An 18,003-nucleotide genomic window follows, 5' to 3' on the forward strand; every position below is an offset into this window, starting at 1 on the left:
GAATGGGACAGTCAGGCAGCGGGAGGTGAGGAGCTGTGCACGTGGGCTGGTGTGACAGCCATGCCTCAATGAAAGGAGCCGTCAACCCAGGGCTGATGCTGCATCTTTTTATTTTATTTTTATTTTGCTTCACTAAGCAAATGCAGAGCGAGTGATAGGAGGAGGGGAAAAGGTGGCTTGGAAAAAAAAAAAAATCCCAAACAAAAAACAAACAGGAGGGAAGAGGCAGCTGCTGGACTATAAGGGGAAAGTGAGCTGCTAACAAGAAAGAAATTCATAGATGCCAAGCCCGCACTAATTCTTAATAAAATACAATACTGAAAATAGGATCTGAGAGTCTCCAAAATACAATATCTTAAGGGATCGGCAATAATACAAAATAAGGTTCATTATGTACAAACGAGTTCTGCTCTTGGTCTCTGTACAACGGTGGGAGTGGGAGGCACGGGGACATGCTCAGTGGAAGTGTTGGGGTGGAGGAGGGCGTGCTTGGACCCGGCAGTGGTTCTTTGTGCTGGGGTGGAGGTGGAGGACGGGAAATGCAGTGGTGTCTGGTGACCAGCGGGTCCCGTGGGAACCTTGAGAAGAGCACATCTATGCTGAAGGTCTTCCTCTTCCTCAGCCCACTGGCTACACATTGTATGGTTGCAGCTAGCTGTGTCCAAATTTGTCCTAAATGGCTTCAGGGGGCAAAACCAGTTTTTAAAAGGGAGAAAAGAGGGATGTGAGGGCCCTTCCCTCGCTTCTCCCAGTCCTTGAGCAAGAACCATCCCATCCTTCCTCTCCAGGGAGCCCTCTCCACTCCCTGGGAGAGAGGGAGGGGAGAGGCTGGGGCAGTGCAAAGTGAGTCCAGGGTGCTTGAAGAGAAACAAGCCAAAGAAGAGCCTGCCTCGAGACCTGGCAGAGTGCACAGGGACTCCCACGTACACATACGGGGCAACCTGCCACATCCCAGGTCTCCGACACTCATGTCCCACATTGTCCTTCCATCAAATGGCAGCTGAGGGAACGGAGCGAGGAGACACTTGAGCCTTACAGCAGGACTTTTGCCGGGGAGGAAGAAGGGTCAGAAGTGGGTGTCTGGGTGCTAAAGAGGATGGCATAGGCTCGAGACGAGGTCATTTCAAGCACCAAACTTGGCAAGTCTGGCCTGAAGGGTGGAATGGAAAGAGTTTTCTACCTGTGGTGCCAGCACTTAGAAGGAAGAGGACTAAAACATTCTTTGGTGACACTGGCCAATTCCAACATGCCACCTCTTTCCTGACAGACATACCTGTCACCAGAGATGCCAGTATGTCCTCAGTGGCTTTCACAACGCTGCTGTGAACATGGAGGATGTGAGGGGAGTGGTGGCTATCCAACAGCCCTCCAATGAGCTGCAGAGATCTCCTTGGTGGTTCCTAGAAACACCCCATTTGGCATGAAGCAGAATTGGGGGTGGAGAGGTGGGATGGGGATCAGGTTATAGGAGCGGGTTTCTCTCACCCACTCTTAAAGGGGGAGGCCTGCAGAATGGAAAGTGAGAAGGCCACTGACCTGGTTAGCACTGCACTGTAGGGCCCAAGCTGGGAACAGAAAGGGAAATACCACCCCTGGTGAAGCAAGGGTGCCGAGGGTGGGGAGAAGTGGGTTGTGGGGGAAAATTGTTCTCTATTTCAGAGCTCTGGTTGCCCAGAAGCTGCTGGCTAATTTTTACGGTGGTTTATCTGTCTGGGATCTGTCTCCCCCACTCCGTTTGTGTGCAGATCTTTGCAGATAGTTGGCGTGGAAGTTATGTAGACATGTCCATCAAGAGAAAACTAGAGCAAGGAAGAACTAGTTTTTCTCTCAACGGAAGCAGAAGTATACTAACAGATGGAGGGGAAGGAATGAGCTCAAACTCTCCAGAGCCATCTCTCCAGCACCAGCATCACCCACTCCTAAGCCCCCCAGGCAGGACAGTAAATCCAGCACTCTCTCTCTCTCCTTCAGGTGCATCTGATGTAGCCAAGGGGTACACGCCTGGGGACAGCCCCCTTGGTCTGGAGGCTTTGGGGAGTGAGCTGAATAGTTTGAGGGCTTCCCCTGATCTCCCTCCACTCCAAGGTGAGCCCACACCCATAGGGTAGTGCTCATTTAAGCAGGAGGTAAGGCCAGGAGAAGAGCGCGTCGCAGGGCTTTGCCAGACACTTATTGCTGGTTCTGGCAGTCCTGCGACTCCCCTCAGAGAGATCAGTACTAACGGGGGGGATGCATGGGGAAGGGAAGGAGCTGAACCCAAGGCCAGTTTAGGAGTGTCTGAATGCAGTGTCCTCTCCCGCCAAGTCCCCTCAGTTGCTCGGTGAGGAGGGAATCCTGCAATCAGACAGATGAGGCCTTGAGGTCCAGCAGCTGCTACAAGTATTCAGTTGTCTCACTGGAGCTTGTCTCCCTGAGGAAAAAGAAAAGACAAGACATCAGTCAAGGTTCATTGCAGCCTCCTATGCAAATTCACCTCTCCGTGTGCCCAGCTGATTTGCTCTGACCGGGATGGAGCCCTTCCCCAGGGCACTGAATGACCAGCAAGTCTGAGACCACCTGAATCACCCAGTCCTTCTCAGATCTATGCCAGTGGGACGCTGCTTTATGGAGTCCCAAACTTTTACTCTAGAAAATAAACTTGGTCTTATGCCCCCTGCCAGCATTGGCCTCTTCCAGCCACCACTCCTGAGCTAATTGCCTGTCCCAGGAAGCTCAGCTGTCCTTAGCTTGCAGCAGAGGGGACATGCCTGCTGCTCAATCCCTGACACCATGCTGTGTTTTGGGGCTCGGAGGGTGGCCCCCACCTGCTTACCTCTCATGGAATTGCTCTTTGAGGTGGGTGAGAGTTGGGTCAGTTCGGTTCTGGTCAGGACCCTCCACATGGGATTTGCTCAGATATTTGGCCGTCTCATGTGTCCTGGCCAGATGAGGCCTTCCCTCCTCAGACTGCCCTTTTTCGGCCTCCCACCCCTCAGGATGGTCCATAGTTAGGAAGGAGCTATAGCTCTCTTCTAAGGAGCCAGCACCCTCATCATAGAAAAGGAGGCTCCGTGACTGAACTGGAAAAAAGGAGAGCATTGGTTAACAATGAGGACAAGGTCTCTTGCAATAGGTGTGGGTCATGGTGGTGGGTTCAGCACATGCTCACCCAGCTATGGCCTTGCCCATGTGTAACTGTGCAGGAGGCCTGCTCTGCAGGATACCCACCTCCCCCAGCTTCAAGAGGCAAATGCCCCCCTGGACACATAGCCTCTTCAGAAGACAATCAATCTGCCCCGGGATTTTTCCCTCATGTTCCTTCCGTTGGCACTTGTCATGTTTTGGGACAGTGGTTAGCAGAGAACGACAACAGGCCCAAACAAGGGTTTGCACCACTGACAGGCCAGGAGAGGAGGACGCTACCCCTGGAGTGTTGAGAGAAGAGCTGAAAATGGTTTGACAGGGTGAAATGGAAGAACCACACTAGACTCACTCTTACTAGTTGTGTAAATGTCTGGTGCTGGTGTTGCTTTCACTGTCTGTGATGCTGAAGAGAACTCAGGGAGACAGGGCATCAGGGATCCCAGGATGAGAACGAAGCAGAGTGCCAGCACCTAGAGAGGAGATCAGCACAGAGTTAGTGCTGCTAGCCATGAGGAAACACTCCCCCCGCAGCACACAAACATGAGGCTGTGTAAGAACATGTGGTCAGGCTGACAACTGGGTCGCTGTGATTCCCCAGGGAGGGAAAGGGCTTGCTCTGTGAATCTGTGCTGTAAATCTACGAAGGGATGTCAGAAGCTTCCTCATGTTGCTTTATTTGAAGTATTTCTGGTTCAGTGGCGAGAACTTGCCCATCCAGTTGATGAGAGATGGTGGAAGACATAGCTGTGGAACAAGTTGAGAAAGAGGGAGACTCAACAGAAGGGATGAACTCTGCCTTGACCAAAGGGAACCTGACCATTGGCTCAGTAGGAGCTGTAGTGGGCTGTAAGAAAACAAGCTCATTGAGAGAAATCTGTGAGGTAGCACAGCACATAGCAAAACAAAGCTACTATCCATGCAAGGACAGAAATGACAGCAGAACTGCAGCTGCCTAATATCTGATAGCAAGGATGGAGGGTCCATGAAAAGGGTTAAATTTATGCTTGACATGCACGTATGCAGGACCATGTGTCTGTGCCTTCTGCTGTCAGGCAGACCAGTCAGAGCTACTGGGCGGTGATAAAAGGAGAGAGGCAGATGAAAGCTCCCTGGAAATCCCTCTCTGGTAGGTCTGCACCTGTCTGTAAATTCTGCCATAATAGTAAAGCTTCAGAGTGAGATGCCAGTGCTGATCGTAAGGGACTCTGTAGAGCTTAGGCAACTCCCAGTATAGAGCAAGAGGGGGCACATGGGAAATGATACAGAGCCAAACCCTTATTACCTGAACACCCATGTGGCGTGGGTGGTATATAACTAGCTGCCACCAGCTCAGTGCTCAGACTGAGTATGTCAAAGAGGCAATGCATCTGTTGGTGATTTCTGCTACCTATGTATAAACTAGCTAAGTTTGACGTGTGGGGACAGCCAGCAATTGCTAGACTGCTTTTCAGAATTTTTCAGAACCTATTTCAGAATAGCCATGCCTAGGTAACACACAGAAGCTGGACCACCAGTGGATTCCAGGGGATGTGGAAGATCAAATAATAGCACAGGGATACTATGCTATGTAAAGAGGGATTTTAATTGTCCATACTCTTCGTGGCTACTTTTAAAGTAAGGAAATTAAATGTGGACAGCATAGACGCTGTCTAAGCACATCGTATCAGGCACACAAGGCATTTAGAACCCTTATTCCACAAAAAAAGGGGAAAAAAATAAATTCTGAATAGATGTTGCTTGGAATTATCACAGCCAAACACACAACTTCCAGAAAGGGGAGCCAGCCCTGTGAAGCCTGTTCTCCTGAGACAAAACAGGCTTTGTGAGCTGGGAAAGAGCAGTATACTTAACATCTTGCTTTAACATGGCTTTCAACTGAGGCTTTGCAAACCAGCATTGTTTTTACTCTGTTTTGTTTCAGGTTAACTCTGATGCTCTGATTCGGTTCCAGTTCAAACTCTGTAACACTTCATAACAATAATTTTGGTTTCACTCTGAGTACTGTTCATTTTGCAGCTTTTGACCATCTCACCATTTTGACCTCTTGGAAAGCGAGGGAAACTAAGCTAGAGGAAACTACTGCAAAACCATTTGGAAAGGTGGAGGCAAAATTAATCAAAAAAAGATGTCCTGAGAACGTAGTTATCAAATGGTTCACTGTCAAACTGGGAGGAAGTAGCAGATGGAGTAGCAGAGATCCGTTATGGCTCTGGCAAGATTCACCATTTTTAAGCTTGACTTGGATGATGGACTGTATCAAATCTGCAGATGGAAGAGACTACAAGCAGACTGGCTTTTGGTCAGGATTCAAATTCAGAATGATCTTGACCATGGGGAGAAGTGGTCCAAGAGAACAGCGGGCAGATCAATACAGACAAATGCTGAGACCTGCAAGGTGGCAGGACTGATTAACTGAGGAAACACATCAGTGACTACATGGCCAGGCAGCTGTTCTACAGAAGAAGATCTGGGAGTTAAAATGGAGCACAAGGTGGGCACAAGTTGGTATCACTTTGCAAAGGGCAAATCTCAGCCCGGGCAGTATGAACAGGCTTTCTGGCTGGCTGGCTGGCTCTACAGTGGCCTTCAGGTGGAACACTGTGCCCAGCTTTGGGCCCTGTACTTCCAAAAAGATGCGGGGGAGTTGGAGAAAGTCTGGAAGAGAGCTCTAGGAACAAGCAGAGATTCAGTAACTCAGCCTACAAGGGAAGACTGAAGAAATCACAGTGATTTAGCAGAGCAGACTGAAGGGAGTTGCTCGAAAACAGAAGTTTTCAAATATGTAAAATGCAGCTGCACAAAGGGAGGGTAAACTGATCTTGCTTACAGTGGGCAGAAGAAGTTGTAATAGGCTTTAAGCTGTTGCAAGGAAGATTGAGGTGAGATAGCAAGAATGCTTTATCTGGGAAAGATAACACAGCACTGGAATGGTTTGCCTGAGGAGGCTGAGGACTGCTCATCACTGGAGGCCTTCAAGAACTGGCTGGACAAATATCCAGCAGGAATGACACAGGGCTAAAAAAGAAGGCTACTCTGCTCCACTCCCATGCTGCAAGGCATGATGATTCTACATACCTGTCGTGATAAGAAGTACTGTATTTGAAAATGGAAAATGGGAACTTGGAGGCCTAGGAGAGGAACTGGCCAAAGATAGAAAAACAAATTACAAATTCTTGAAATGCTTCAAAGCTAGGAAGCCTGAGAGAGTGGGTGTGTGGGCTGGGATGCTGTGGAACGAAGGGAGCAGCAAGGAGAGATAAGACATTGTTGGGAAGCTAAATTAGGTATTTTATCAGCCTATAGCACAGGGGATGTCTCGAAGGCACCTCTCCTGGACTTGCTCATTCCAGGCAGTAGTGATGAAGAATTGCTGGAGCCAGGGGTGCTCTGATGAGCTGCTGCATTAAGGAGCAATGAGTCACTGGGCCCAGCTGGGTCACACCCGAAAATGTGGAAAGAGCTTGGGAATGAAGCCACAGAGCAGCCAACAGAAGAGACAGTCATTAACATCTGGTCTGCCATGGGGGCAGCAAAGAGTAGCAAAAGTTTGAGCAGATTTTGAAAGGAGAAAGTGCTGGAAATTACAGAGCACGGGCTCTGGAACTAAGGAAACTGATGGAATCAAGAGCAAAAAACAACCCCTCAGGACACTGAGGGTGCTGAGAAAGTGGGGTAAGCACCTCATCATCTGTTTGTATTTCATGATTGTACAGAAGTGATAACTAGATATAGACAAGTAACTTTGACAAATTTGTCTCAGGCAGCTACTACGACAATCCTGCAAAGACATCACAGGGTTGAAGGTTACATTTTTATCATGGATCAGAAACTTTCCCCCTGGCAAAAAATGAGATGAAGAATAAACAATTGACTCTATCTATGGCCACACACTGGTGTGCCCCAAAGCTCCACAGTGAAGCCAATATTGCTTAACCGTGATCCTCCACTATGAGAAATAAGAGGCAAACAGGGATTACTAAAACCAACAGACAACCCTGAATCATTTTGGTTAGTCAAAAGGGCAAATGAAGAGAATTCCAGCTGGATTTAACAAAGCCTGATGTGCTTGCCTATAGCAAGAACAGATGCCATTTCTTGCTGATAAACACAAGGTAATGCCCACTGGGAGGAATTCGTGAACTGTTTGTCTGCATTACCAACTCAGCAAAAGAAAACTCTACCCATTATGATGGAAGATCATTGAAGATTTTTGCTGCTTGTCCGACAGCTAATGAAAAGCAAACAAAGTGCTGACCTGCCCAAAGAACAAGACAGTGAAAATGCAGGAATTATTCTACTGCTGTTGCATGAACAACTGACACTACAGATGTATGTATGACACAGAGCCCAGTTCTGGTGACTCTTAACACAAAAGGAGAGAGCAGATGTAACTGGCAACACAGTCAGTCAGCAGGGAAGAGGACAGAGACAGGCAATCGACAAAGCTGTCTGGGGAAGCATGGCCAGTAAGGAAGATGGAAATGAAGCTCATACCATTAGGCAGGTTCCAGTCTGCGTGGAAGCCATTTTGTAAGGTCTGGAGACTTTCCCAGCTACCAGAGCCTGCAGCTTCTGTAACTGCTGGAGCAGAGTCCTAGGACAGGAAACAACCCAAATCAAAACTTGATAAGGAGGCAACAGCTAGTAAGTGATGCAAGAATACCACTACCTCTTTCATATTTTACCCTGATTTTCCCATCTTGTGAAAACAAGTATCTCCCCCTTACTGTATCTTGCCCAAGTTCTCTGGCCAAACAGGCTTGGGAAGCACGAAACAAAAAAGGGGGAGTTTGAGATATAAAGTGTGCAGGAACTGTGGGAGGTATGGCCCCAAGATGCATTACGCTGTGGTAACCCCTTGCAGCACCTTCCCTCAGTCTCCTCACCGGGAGATCCACCACAACCTTCACTACAACTACCCACATTATGAATGGCCCACTCATTTACGAGTCCTGGGTGTCTCAAAGCCTAGCCAGTCATCTCCCAAAGCAATGGAGAGGCGGGCTACCATGAAAACCAAGCTCTGGGTCGGGGGCTGAACTTTGTAGTCAGGTCAGATATTAAGCACAGGCCTGCCTGTTCCCACTTCACTCAGAGACACATGCTCTGCAGCTCAGCCTATGCCCCGAATCATATGGTGGAAGGAGAAACAAACCCCAGTTTTGATCCCCTCCAGCTTCTTTAGTCTTGGCAAACTCTGCAGAGGGATGTGGGCAAAGCCAAATCTTGAGTTTAACAATTAATTCATTCTCTGGCTGCCCTGGCTGGAACACATGCTAAGGTCTCTCTGCCCCATTTAACCGAACACGGGCATTGGCACATATTAGTACAGAACAGTGGCAGGTGTGTTAGTAAGAGACACCGAACCCTTCACCGAGCCGGTGAAGAAATCTGCAATGAGGGAAGACTACAGAGCACACAGTTCCCAAGGGCTGCAAATTACTGAAATGCAGACTACTGAGTGTTTCCCCCTGGGAGCACTGACTGTTTTACACAAATACATTCGAGCTTTTATAAAATGCCAGGTCCTGGAGCCAGGAGATTGCAGGAGAATCCCAGCTTTATCTCTTTCCAAATCCTCTTCTGTTCCTTGTACATGTGGAGAGAAGCACTGAGTGTCCCACTGGCAGTGCTCAAAAACCAAACCCAATTACAAAGAACACAATGTGTATTTTGAAAAAAAAAAAAATCTCCTGGTTTTTAGGCCAATCTCCTGATTTTGCAGGGTGGGGCTCATGCTTTTTCAGCAGCAGGGGCTGCCTGCACCCCCAGTGAGGCCAGGCAGCAGGCTGTGCCCTGTGGATGAGAGCAGCTGGGCAGTCAGCAGATGGGAGGCTCCACTTGGACACCTCAGCCAGACCATGCCTGACAGTCCCTGGTCCCAGCACCAGCGGCTGGCCTGGAAGCTGGGGCCACAGCACTCATGTCATGGATGGCAGGAAGGAGTGCAGCAGAGCCTCAAGGAGTACTCCATGAGCTGTAGTGGTAGTGGGATGGCGGGGACTGGCTCTCTGGCCGAGGTTCTCCCCTTCTAATCGAGCTGGGGGTGACAGAAACAAGGCTATAGAAATGAGCTTCCCCCTCAACAGCCCTGCAGCTGACCCTGCCCTTGCTCACACCTATTGCACACAGTAAGAGGGAGCAGAGCTGGGCCCTCCTCCAGCGCCTGCTGCCCATCCCCACTGCAGGGATGGGAGTCTTCACTGTTTGCTTCCAAGGAAGCTCTGCATATTAGGAGCACAAGTGCTCACCAGATTCTTGGGCGAGGGAGCCAGGGGCCTGCTTTGGGGCTGTGGGAGCAGCAGCTTGCTTCTTTCAGGTGAGCAGCAGCAGCAGCACATGGGAGGGAGATCCTTCAGGCTTGCTTTGCAAGGGGAAGAGGCACGGCAAGGGCTGGGTTACCACATGCACAGGGACTTGTCCTGGATTTGGTGGGAGCTGGGTTCTCTACTTTTGTTAGAAGAATGGGCTCTCCCTGTATTTACCAAGTCTGCTCAGCTCTTTCTCAAGAGAAACCTGAAACAGCAACATTATGCCCAGGGCCTTTTATTCCTCCAAAGAGCCCAAGAGCAGAAACAGTGGGTTTGAGAGGCTGGTGTGAGGGGCATCCCTCAGTGCAGCTGCCCTGGAGACAGCCAGAGGCCTGGAGGGCAATGGGGAGGGAAGCATGGGCCCAAAGGGCTGCAGGGAGAAGGAGGAAGAGATGTGAGAAATGCGGCTTCCCTCCCTCCCCTTGCCGCGGCATGGCCTGGCCGTCCCAACACAAACATTCCAGGCTCGCTAACCAAACCCAGCTGCCTTGCTGCTGCCACGGGCTGAAAAACAGCGCCTTGCCGAGCAGCGCCTGTCCCGCCAGGAGCTGGGGGAGCCTGCGTTTCTCTTCTTGCACCCCTGCCCCAGCACTCCTCTGTCTTCCCTTCCTGCCCACCCTGCCCTAGCCACAGAGGGTCAGGTCTAGCCCCTCGTACCTGTTTGCGTTTTCTAAGGTCTCCACTTTTTTCCATAGTTCATTGTTTTCTGTTGTGTATGTCTCAACCCTGTGGGAATAAAACCCATAGCCGGTTAGTTACAAAGGCCAGACAGATAAAGCAAATGTAGTCCTTGCCTCTCTTGGGGTGTAGAGGCTCAGTGGCCCCATCTATCACCTGCAGATAGGGTCCTGGAGCCAGATGTCCCTTGCCCGTCTGGCTCCAGCCAGCCCCAACGGACCAAGGATAGGATTGCAGGTGGACAGGTACACGTGACATTTCCCAGTTCAGGCTTTCCCGAGGTCTGGGAGAGCCAGTAGCACCCAGTTACAGGCAGGCCAAGTCAGGACAGACCCAAAGTTATGCAGGCATTTCCATCACTTCCAAAACCCTCTAAGGAGCATGGAAAAGGGACGGGGGACAAATTCAAACCTCTCCCACTCAGACTGAGAATCTGCCCTGGCTGTGCACCTTGCATACGAAAACCAGGCAGTTCTGTGCAAACGCCGGGCCACCTCCGACTGCAGGCACTTGAGGGCAGCAGAGAACCTGCAGGCTCCCTCCCACTGCTTACGAAGGGAAAGTGGTTAGGCTGCACTTGGGACGAGGGAAGGGGAATGTCTCCAGGCCCGGAGGAAGGCAGGCCAGGGACACAGCCTGATCCTCCTGGAGGTTGCCAGCACAGCCTCTGAACCAGGCGTTCCATGTAAAAACTGGGCTTGCAGCAAAGGTGTCTAACTGGATGGTGAAGGGCCCATGTACAGGTTTTGACAAACCGGCTCTTACAGAAAGTCCAGTTGACCAAAGACTTGTTGCATTAAAAAAAATCACTGAATGCTGCTTTTGGTTCACATTTAAACCTGGCATTGTTTGAAAGCCATCTGTCACAGCAATGCACTAGCATTAACAGACTGCTGAGTATGTACAGGCACCACAGCTACATCTGGGGAAGAGGCCCCAGCACAGAAAGCCCTGGACCTGCCACTTCAGCAAGGCCAGCCACCTCCCCAGTCCTGGGGGGGACATTAGCTGGAGGTGATGTGCTCTGATGCTTGGACACACACATGCACGCTGAGGTGCTGCTTGTGGAAGGGCATGAGAACTTGAAGGTGCCTTGAGTCATCTGTTTTCATTCAGCATTTCTATGCGCTCAGAGAACATAAACAAATAGCATCAGGGAGAAGAGTTAATTAAGGTTGGGTTTGGGTTTGAGTTTTTTTTTTCCCATTTTGCTGATCGCAGGTGGTGTCAATAACAGGGAAGAAGACAGTATTTCTACAGAAATGTGAATTTGCACCTGGATCCTGGCATTCTTCTTTGCCTGTGAATGCCCATCAGGGGCTGCTAGCACAGAGGGATCACAGGATCAGGCCCTCAAGAGTTATTTTCTACCCTGTCGGCGTCATGTGATGTCACCTTAGGCTTATGCCTGCCATACATGCAGGACCTCAGGGTCGCAAGGAGAAAAACAAAGCTTATGCAGGGAACGGTGGAAGGGGAGGGAGTGTGGGGAGCAACTAGTACAAGGTTTTTCTTGCTGTCAAATGCTTGTGTGTCCACCCTCATGGGAAGAGAGGGGGGAAAGCTGTGGTCAGTGCCCTCAGAGGGCCTGCTGCTTATGGGACAGACAAAATAGAATCAACTTCTAGTGGGGAAACATGACTCTTACCCAAAATCCCACCTTGTTGGCAGCCAAAATGGCCTGTGTTCTGCAGGGAACCAGCCAAACTAAGCAGTTGGAAACACAAGGTTTCTAGAGCAACCTTTATCCTGCAAGAAAATTTCTAGGAGGGACGGGAGTAGGGGCAGGATCCCAAATCAAACTTCTGTGCAGCCAGCCTTGCAAGGAATTGCAGTCTTTGAGCAATTCAGAGACAAAAGCACTAAAAAGGGGGACTATGCATGGACAGGGCTCCTTTTTCAAAGGTAAGACTGAGGAGGAGAAACTTACTTTTTCTCTAGACACTCCACATATTCTTTCTTCTTCCTGCGACTCTCCTGAGCAGAGATCTGTGAGGGGGGCAGCCATCAGAGAGGAATCAGTATCATAAGCCTCTAGAAGTTTCTTTGTGGCTCCCTCATCTTGTCTGTTCCCTGCACACACAGCATCATCCTAAAGGTAAATGGGGAAGTTGCCTTCCAGTCTGCCATTCCTACTGGTCTCCAGGCCAAAAGGGGGAGGGATGGGTGCTGTAGGTATGCAGACTTCTTTGGCCTGTAGGCCACAACCGTTTGTTGCAGTATGCCTGACCCCTTTGCTGCTGAGAGCATCTTTAGGTTTGCTTTGAACTCCTCTGACTCACATGGGTATGTGCTGTGGCTATCTGGGCAGATTCTGCCCCAGACCACTTCTGAGTCACTGGGTGACTAATTCGGGGTCTCACCATTTCTCCCATGGGATGCTTTCTAATCACAGTCTAAAGTCTCACAGCCTCTCCCTGGCTAATGAGCTCTGTGCATCACCCGTCCTGCACCACGCAATGGCTCTTGTTTCCCTGCCTCCACAGCAAGGCCTGACCAGGCTGGTTTGTCTGATCCATGATGCCTTGGCTTGTGGGCCCCATCCCAGGCCACACACTCCCAGGAGCTGGGCTAGAAGACACACTCCTCAGATATGGCCGCATGCACAGCATTCATGCAGGGATACCCCGGCACCATTTCTGTGGGTTGGGAGGCTCATGCCAGTACACCAAAGGCAGGATCCCTTGCACTGCAGCTGAGGAGGCGAAGGTAACTAGAATTGGTCAGCTGAGGATGCTCTGGAATTGTGGGAACTGCACAGTTACATTTTTTGCAAAGTCACCTTATTCTTGATTTTCCTCCTGACCCTCTTCAGTGCTTTCTCCTCTGCTTTGGTGAGGGGCAGCTTGGTAGGAATGGGGTAGCCCTCGGCAATCAAGGTGCGTTTCTCCTCTTCAGTCAAGAGCAGCGGGCCAGAAGTCCCTTGTAACTTCTGAAACACAGAGAACAGCTGTCAGTGTCAGCAAGGAGTTCCATCCCAGTGATCCTCCTTAAAGCCTTGCAGAGCAGCTAGGGGCTCAGTACAAATAGGTACTGCTCTCAACCTGACCCTGGGGGCACAGCTCAGCAGCTGCCTTCCTCTATTTACTTGGAAGGGCATCTACTCCTTCATGGTGAGGCTGGCTACACACTTGCCCTGCAGGACCCCACCAAAGAACTTTTGGGCGATGGTTAAAAAACAGTCTGGTTATGGGAATTCTCGGTTATTCCTTTCTCTTCCATTAACCTCCTCAGGAAGTCCTCCAGTGCATAGGCCACTTCCCAAAGTATGGCGTGAAAGACAGCACTTACTAAAACAAATAGCTGCTGGTAGGCGTTGTGCAAGACTCATTGCGCTTCTCCTCACTCCTGTGTGCACCATCCTGTCCCCACACCCCTGTGCTAGGACATCACATTGCCTTGTCAGAGCATTTCAGCTTGGAGACCTTAACAAGGGCAGGATCCCCCACATGAGCCTTGGAAAGCTTCCAGCCCCCTCTGAGCACCAAGGGGCCCTGTGTCCCAGTGATGTCCTGCTGCCTCCTTACGTGTGGTGCTGTGAGGAGAGGTGAGGAGGAGATGGCAGTAGAAGAGCGAGCAGCGGGTCGGGCTGGGCTGGAGGGAGGCAGGGACCGGGGGCTCTGGGATCCATCGCTGTCACTGCCGTGGCTGCTGGGTGGAGTTGGAGGCATCTGCACCAGGTCATCTACTGAGAAATAAGGAGATCAAGTCAATGGCTCTCATGTCAGCCTGTTGGTACAGGCATAGGGCCATGAGTAGCGACAGGAAAAGGCACTGCCATAACACAGGACTGAAAGGAGAGGGTGATGAGTCTCACAAGATGGGGTGGATCTGAGAACAAGGCTGGACTGAGCACTGCCCAAGACAGAGATGAGGCTGACCTCAAATGCGCTAAACTAGGAACTGCAGGAGTCAGAGAGCTGGCAGGGGTTTTGCCAAGACGCTGAAGGTATTTACAAAGCAATAAGATACTCCAGTGTCAACCAAAATGGAGTACAAAGCCCGTGATGTTTTGCTCCATAGCCTGTTCACAAGTATAGGAAGCTCTGTAAGAGAAGAGCTCTTCCAAAAGCACCACAGGGCTCACACACTTGCCAGCACACTTAATCCAAAGGGGCTCTGGTCACTCAGTTGGTTGCCAAGCACTTGAAAACTGTCCCCACTTTGTACTGGAGAGCCCTGGGGGCCTTAATGGAGGTGGGAATATGCCTAAGGAATGTCTCTCTGTGGCAGTGGGAGTTCCTATAGTGCTTTCATTTGTGCATCGGCAGATTTTCAGATGCCTGGGTTTCTTTCAAATTAAACTGGATCCTGAATTTCCTGACTTTCAGATGGTTGTTTTTGGATAACACTACAGTCCCTGTGAGGATTTTAAAGGCACTCTTGCATATTTCCAACTCTGAGGTAGCCTGTTTTGCCTGGGAGTCCCTGTCTGAACAATTCTGTGCGTGGCTGCTTGTCCAGACACTGATCTGAGTTAGAACAGTGCTGCGCTCACTCCTCTATTGGTCTGTGCCCCAGTATTACCTTGTATGCATGGCTCTGCTCTCAGGTGGTGTCTTTCCTCCCTGTATAGTAATGATCTATATACGAGTGATATAGAGGGATGTAAATCGACCAGCAAATTTTATCTTCTTACCTGCAGGTACATTTAGAAACTGGTTCACCTCTTTGGGTTCAGCTTTGATCACAGGTGCTGGAGTCATTTCTATCGGAGTCTGTGGAAAAGAAGCAGAAAGAGCTCTTGGGTGCTGCCACCTCCCCTGCCCAGAGGGCTCCCACCAGTTCTCTTCATACCTGCTGCTGCCCTGCTCTCTGTACTGCCCCATCACACAGCTCTGCCCCAAAGCAGCCTCTCACCACACATACCCAGGAGTCCAAACATAAGCCCCCTGAAGTCTGTGTCGCTGGGCACACAGAGGACAAACACGTTTGAAGAGAAAGAGGCAGTGGCAGATGGATATGCTGCCAGGCTGTGCACTGAGTACCTCCAAAAGGGAGATGACTTTTATCCTTGGCAATTCTTCCCTTGCTAGACCCAAACAGTGCAATTTCAGCCAACTTCCGCATTACCACGGCAAGTCCCTCTTTGATCTGCCTTCATTAGAAATGGGAGTATAGAGGTTGTACAGAAACAGAACAAACCCCCTGTCCTGCTCACATGATTTTCACCAGGGCCATTGGGCAGCTGTTTCCAATCGGAGGGGACTGAGAGTTAAATAAATAGTAGATTTATTCTCATCTGAGCTGTGCTGCCCCTCAGCTCCCTGGCTCGCCAGCCCCCAGCCCACCATAGGCTGGGGGAGTTCTTACACTAAACAGACACATTGCAAACTCCTCCAGACTGTAAACACAGCTGAGAGAGCACCATGGTAGGGCTGCTGAGCACACATAGCAGAGCTTTGAGGGCACAGCAAGTTCAAGCTGTGTAAATAATGGAGTAAGTTTGTGCACAGTTTTGGCTGGAAGTACCCATTTGTTTTGGATGGTTGTTTAAACGGGAAGATGCTCAGCATGAGTGAAAAAAGGAAGTGAACCCCAGAGATGCTCTACTGTTATCTACTGAGCTACTATAAGATAGCCAAGGTCTGTGTGAGACTGGTCAAACCTTTCCATCCAACACAGCTGGATTCAAGGCCAGCCGAACCGAGCCCCCAACTTACACCCATGTACCAGTGGCATAAGTCAGTCTCCTTCAGACAAACAGACTTCTTAAGAACTTAGATATGACCAAAACGCTTGGCCCCTTGTTTCTTAGAAATAGTAAGTCCTGCTGCTTCACAGGAAAATGCAAGCAGGACCTGGAGTGGGACCTCCATTTCCAGTGAGCAGCTGAGAAAAGTGAGAGGCCCAAGGCCATGAAAAAGACAGTGGCAGAGCAGGGGTAGAAAGTAGTGGGGTCATTGGCATCACATTAATTGACACTGTTCTCTGAAAACTGAAAGTAAGCCAAGAGAGGCTATAGAAATACTGGCAGATTGGAGGGGACAGGCCTCCAGCACGTGCAAGCTTAAAAGCCTTTGGCTTTTGTGCCAAGGAAACACACTTGTATTTAACCAAGATTGTAAAGCCTCCTGTGCTGGAGAAAACCCTCCTTCCATCATTTTCTCTGGAATGATAAGCCATCTTGTAGCTTCACTGCAGGAATCAAGAACACAGTTCTAGCTAGCATCAGGTGTGCCGCTCCTCTGACTGCCATTTCAAGAGGAGAATGACAAATAACGCAGTATCTGGGCTCTGTATCACCTTCTCCTGTCTGTCCAGTGGCTAAATCACCTAGCAGGACCCTGCAGTCACATGGCTGGGTCTGCATCACCAGGGGTGCCACTGTGTGAGAGCCCAGGTTCCCAATGGATCTTAGATGGGCTCACCTCCTCGGGGACTGGCAGTCTCTGCAGAGGGTTGAGGTTCAGCACTGGTATGGAGCTGGCAGCTAGCTGGGACTCAGGCAGGTCTAGAGCCAGGTTCTGTTCCTGTTTCACCATGATGGAGCAGAGCTTGGGCCCCAGTGACCACACTCCATTCTCCAGCTCTGAAACATGCACAACGTGAGAGTCAAACTCCAGAAAGAACAGGACAAGAAAAAAAAAAAAAAATCCATGCAGACAGCTTCCCCCCATCTGGGGAGGCTGCCTTTCCAAGTTTAGCACTGTCACCACACAAGTGTGTGCAGGCCCACAACACAGAGTACAAAAGGAAACAAACCCCCATCGTGTGGGAGCAGACAGGACAGAGCTAGAGGGATTGTGTCTCTACTCTGATTGTGCAGCCCAAGCGCTGGAGGACAGCTGCAGGGTTTCTTTCCCCAGTGATGTCTCGGTCTTGTCCTCTGGAGCTTATTTATATTTAGAGCTCAGTGAGAGGAGGATGCTGGGCTGTTGCTCCTTAGGCAGCATGGCCGCAACACAGAGCTGCCAGGTGTGTTACCAAGAATAGCACCATCTCTGTGCTAGAGAGCTGGCGAGAGGGCAAGCACAATGACAGTGAAAGGCTGACAGGCCGCTGTACGTGCTGCTTTGGCCTCCCGCCAATGTTGTGCCAAGTACCAGGGCTTTGTTGCGTGACATGAGAGGAGGAAGGTCCATTTCTGTGGAAGGAAGTCCAATGTGGCACCTGCTTGTGAGGCTGCTCCCACGGCTGCTCCCCTCAGTCTCACCTCTGAGGCTCCCTCCTCCACCCTGCGCTGCTCAGGGGGACTGCTGCCTACAGCTGTGCCCTGCTGCCATTGCTGGCAGGGACCAAAGCAGCACCAAGGGAAAGGAAGTGTCTGAAGAGAACTGAATGGAGCTGTGTGGGGACGTTCTCCTCGCTCCCTGCCTGCTCTGTCCTGTGCGCATCTGTGGTGTGAGCCTGGCTTGTCACTGGAAGCAGAGATCCCGGGAGCTGGGATTCAGGCAGTAGCGGATAAGCTGCAGCTCAGATGGGGAAAAAAAATTGCTAGGCAGGAGAGCTGCCTGGGCTCTGCTCTGAAGTTTTGGTCCCCTCATTGCTCTTCAAACACTTCAGCCTGCCAAAAAGCTACTCCTAGCTGGCCTGGAGCCTGCATCCTCCTCCCGAATCCTCATCCCTTCCCCTTTTTATCCGACAACCAGAAACGCATTTGTCTTGACACAGGACAGACTATTGCTAAATGTGTCACCAGGTAGTGCCCCAGTTGGCTCAACATGAGGCCACAGTCAGGCTCACTCCCTGACCCCTCTGCACTGCTCTCTGCATACAGCATTCACAGACCCAGGGGTGTTCCCTTAGCTGCCTGCTGCCCAAAGCAGCTCTGCAGTGCAGGTCTCAGTCTAGAAGATATCCTGGCCAGATGAGAGGGGGAGAAAGGTCCTTCTCAGCTCCAGAAAAGCCTGCACAAAGAAGGGTACAAGCAAGCAGCTGTTCATGTGGC

General features: G+C 50.4%; 1 protein-coding gene across 1 annotated transcript in view; it reads right to left on the bottom strand.

Annotated features, from left to right (window-relative positions):
* Window positions 1-2,373: 2,373 nt before the first annotated feature.
* Window positions 2,374-18,003, bottom strand: part of CREB3L1 (cAMP responsive element binding protein 3 like 1) — a 43,887-nt gene continuing 28,257 nt past the window's right edge. The window contains exons 3-12 of the mRNA XM_075713239.1: window positions 16,484-16,644; window positions 14,752-14,830; window positions 13,640-13,800; window positions 12,895-13,044; window positions 12,043-12,101; window positions 10,092-10,160; window positions 7,618-7,717; window positions 3,473-3,593; window positions 2,813-3,059; window positions 2,374-2,410 (exon numbers count right to left, since the gene is read on the bottom strand). Coding sequence (XP_075569354.1) covers window positions 2,374-2,410; window positions 2,813-3,059; window positions 3,473-3,593; window positions 7,618-7,717; window positions 10,092-10,160; window positions 12,043-12,101; window positions 12,895-13,044; window positions 13,640-13,800; window positions 14,752-14,830; window positions 16,484-16,644 — 1,184 coding nt within the window. The remainder of the gene's footprint in view (window positions 2,411-2,812; window positions 3,060-3,472; window positions 3,594-7,617; window positions 7,718-10,091; window positions 10,161-12,042; window positions 12,102-12,894; window positions 13,045-13,639; window positions 13,801-14,751; window positions 14,831-16,483; window positions 16,645-18,003) is intronic.

The sequence above is a fragment of the Pelecanus crispus genome, chromosome 6, assembly GCF_030463565.1.
Source record: "Pelecanus crispus isolate bPelCri1 chromosome 6, bPelCri1.pri, whole genome shotgun sequence".
Classification (NCBI taxonomy): domain Eukaryota; kingdom Metazoa; phylum Chordata; class Aves; order Pelecaniformes; family Pelecanidae; genus Pelecanus; species Pelecanus crispus.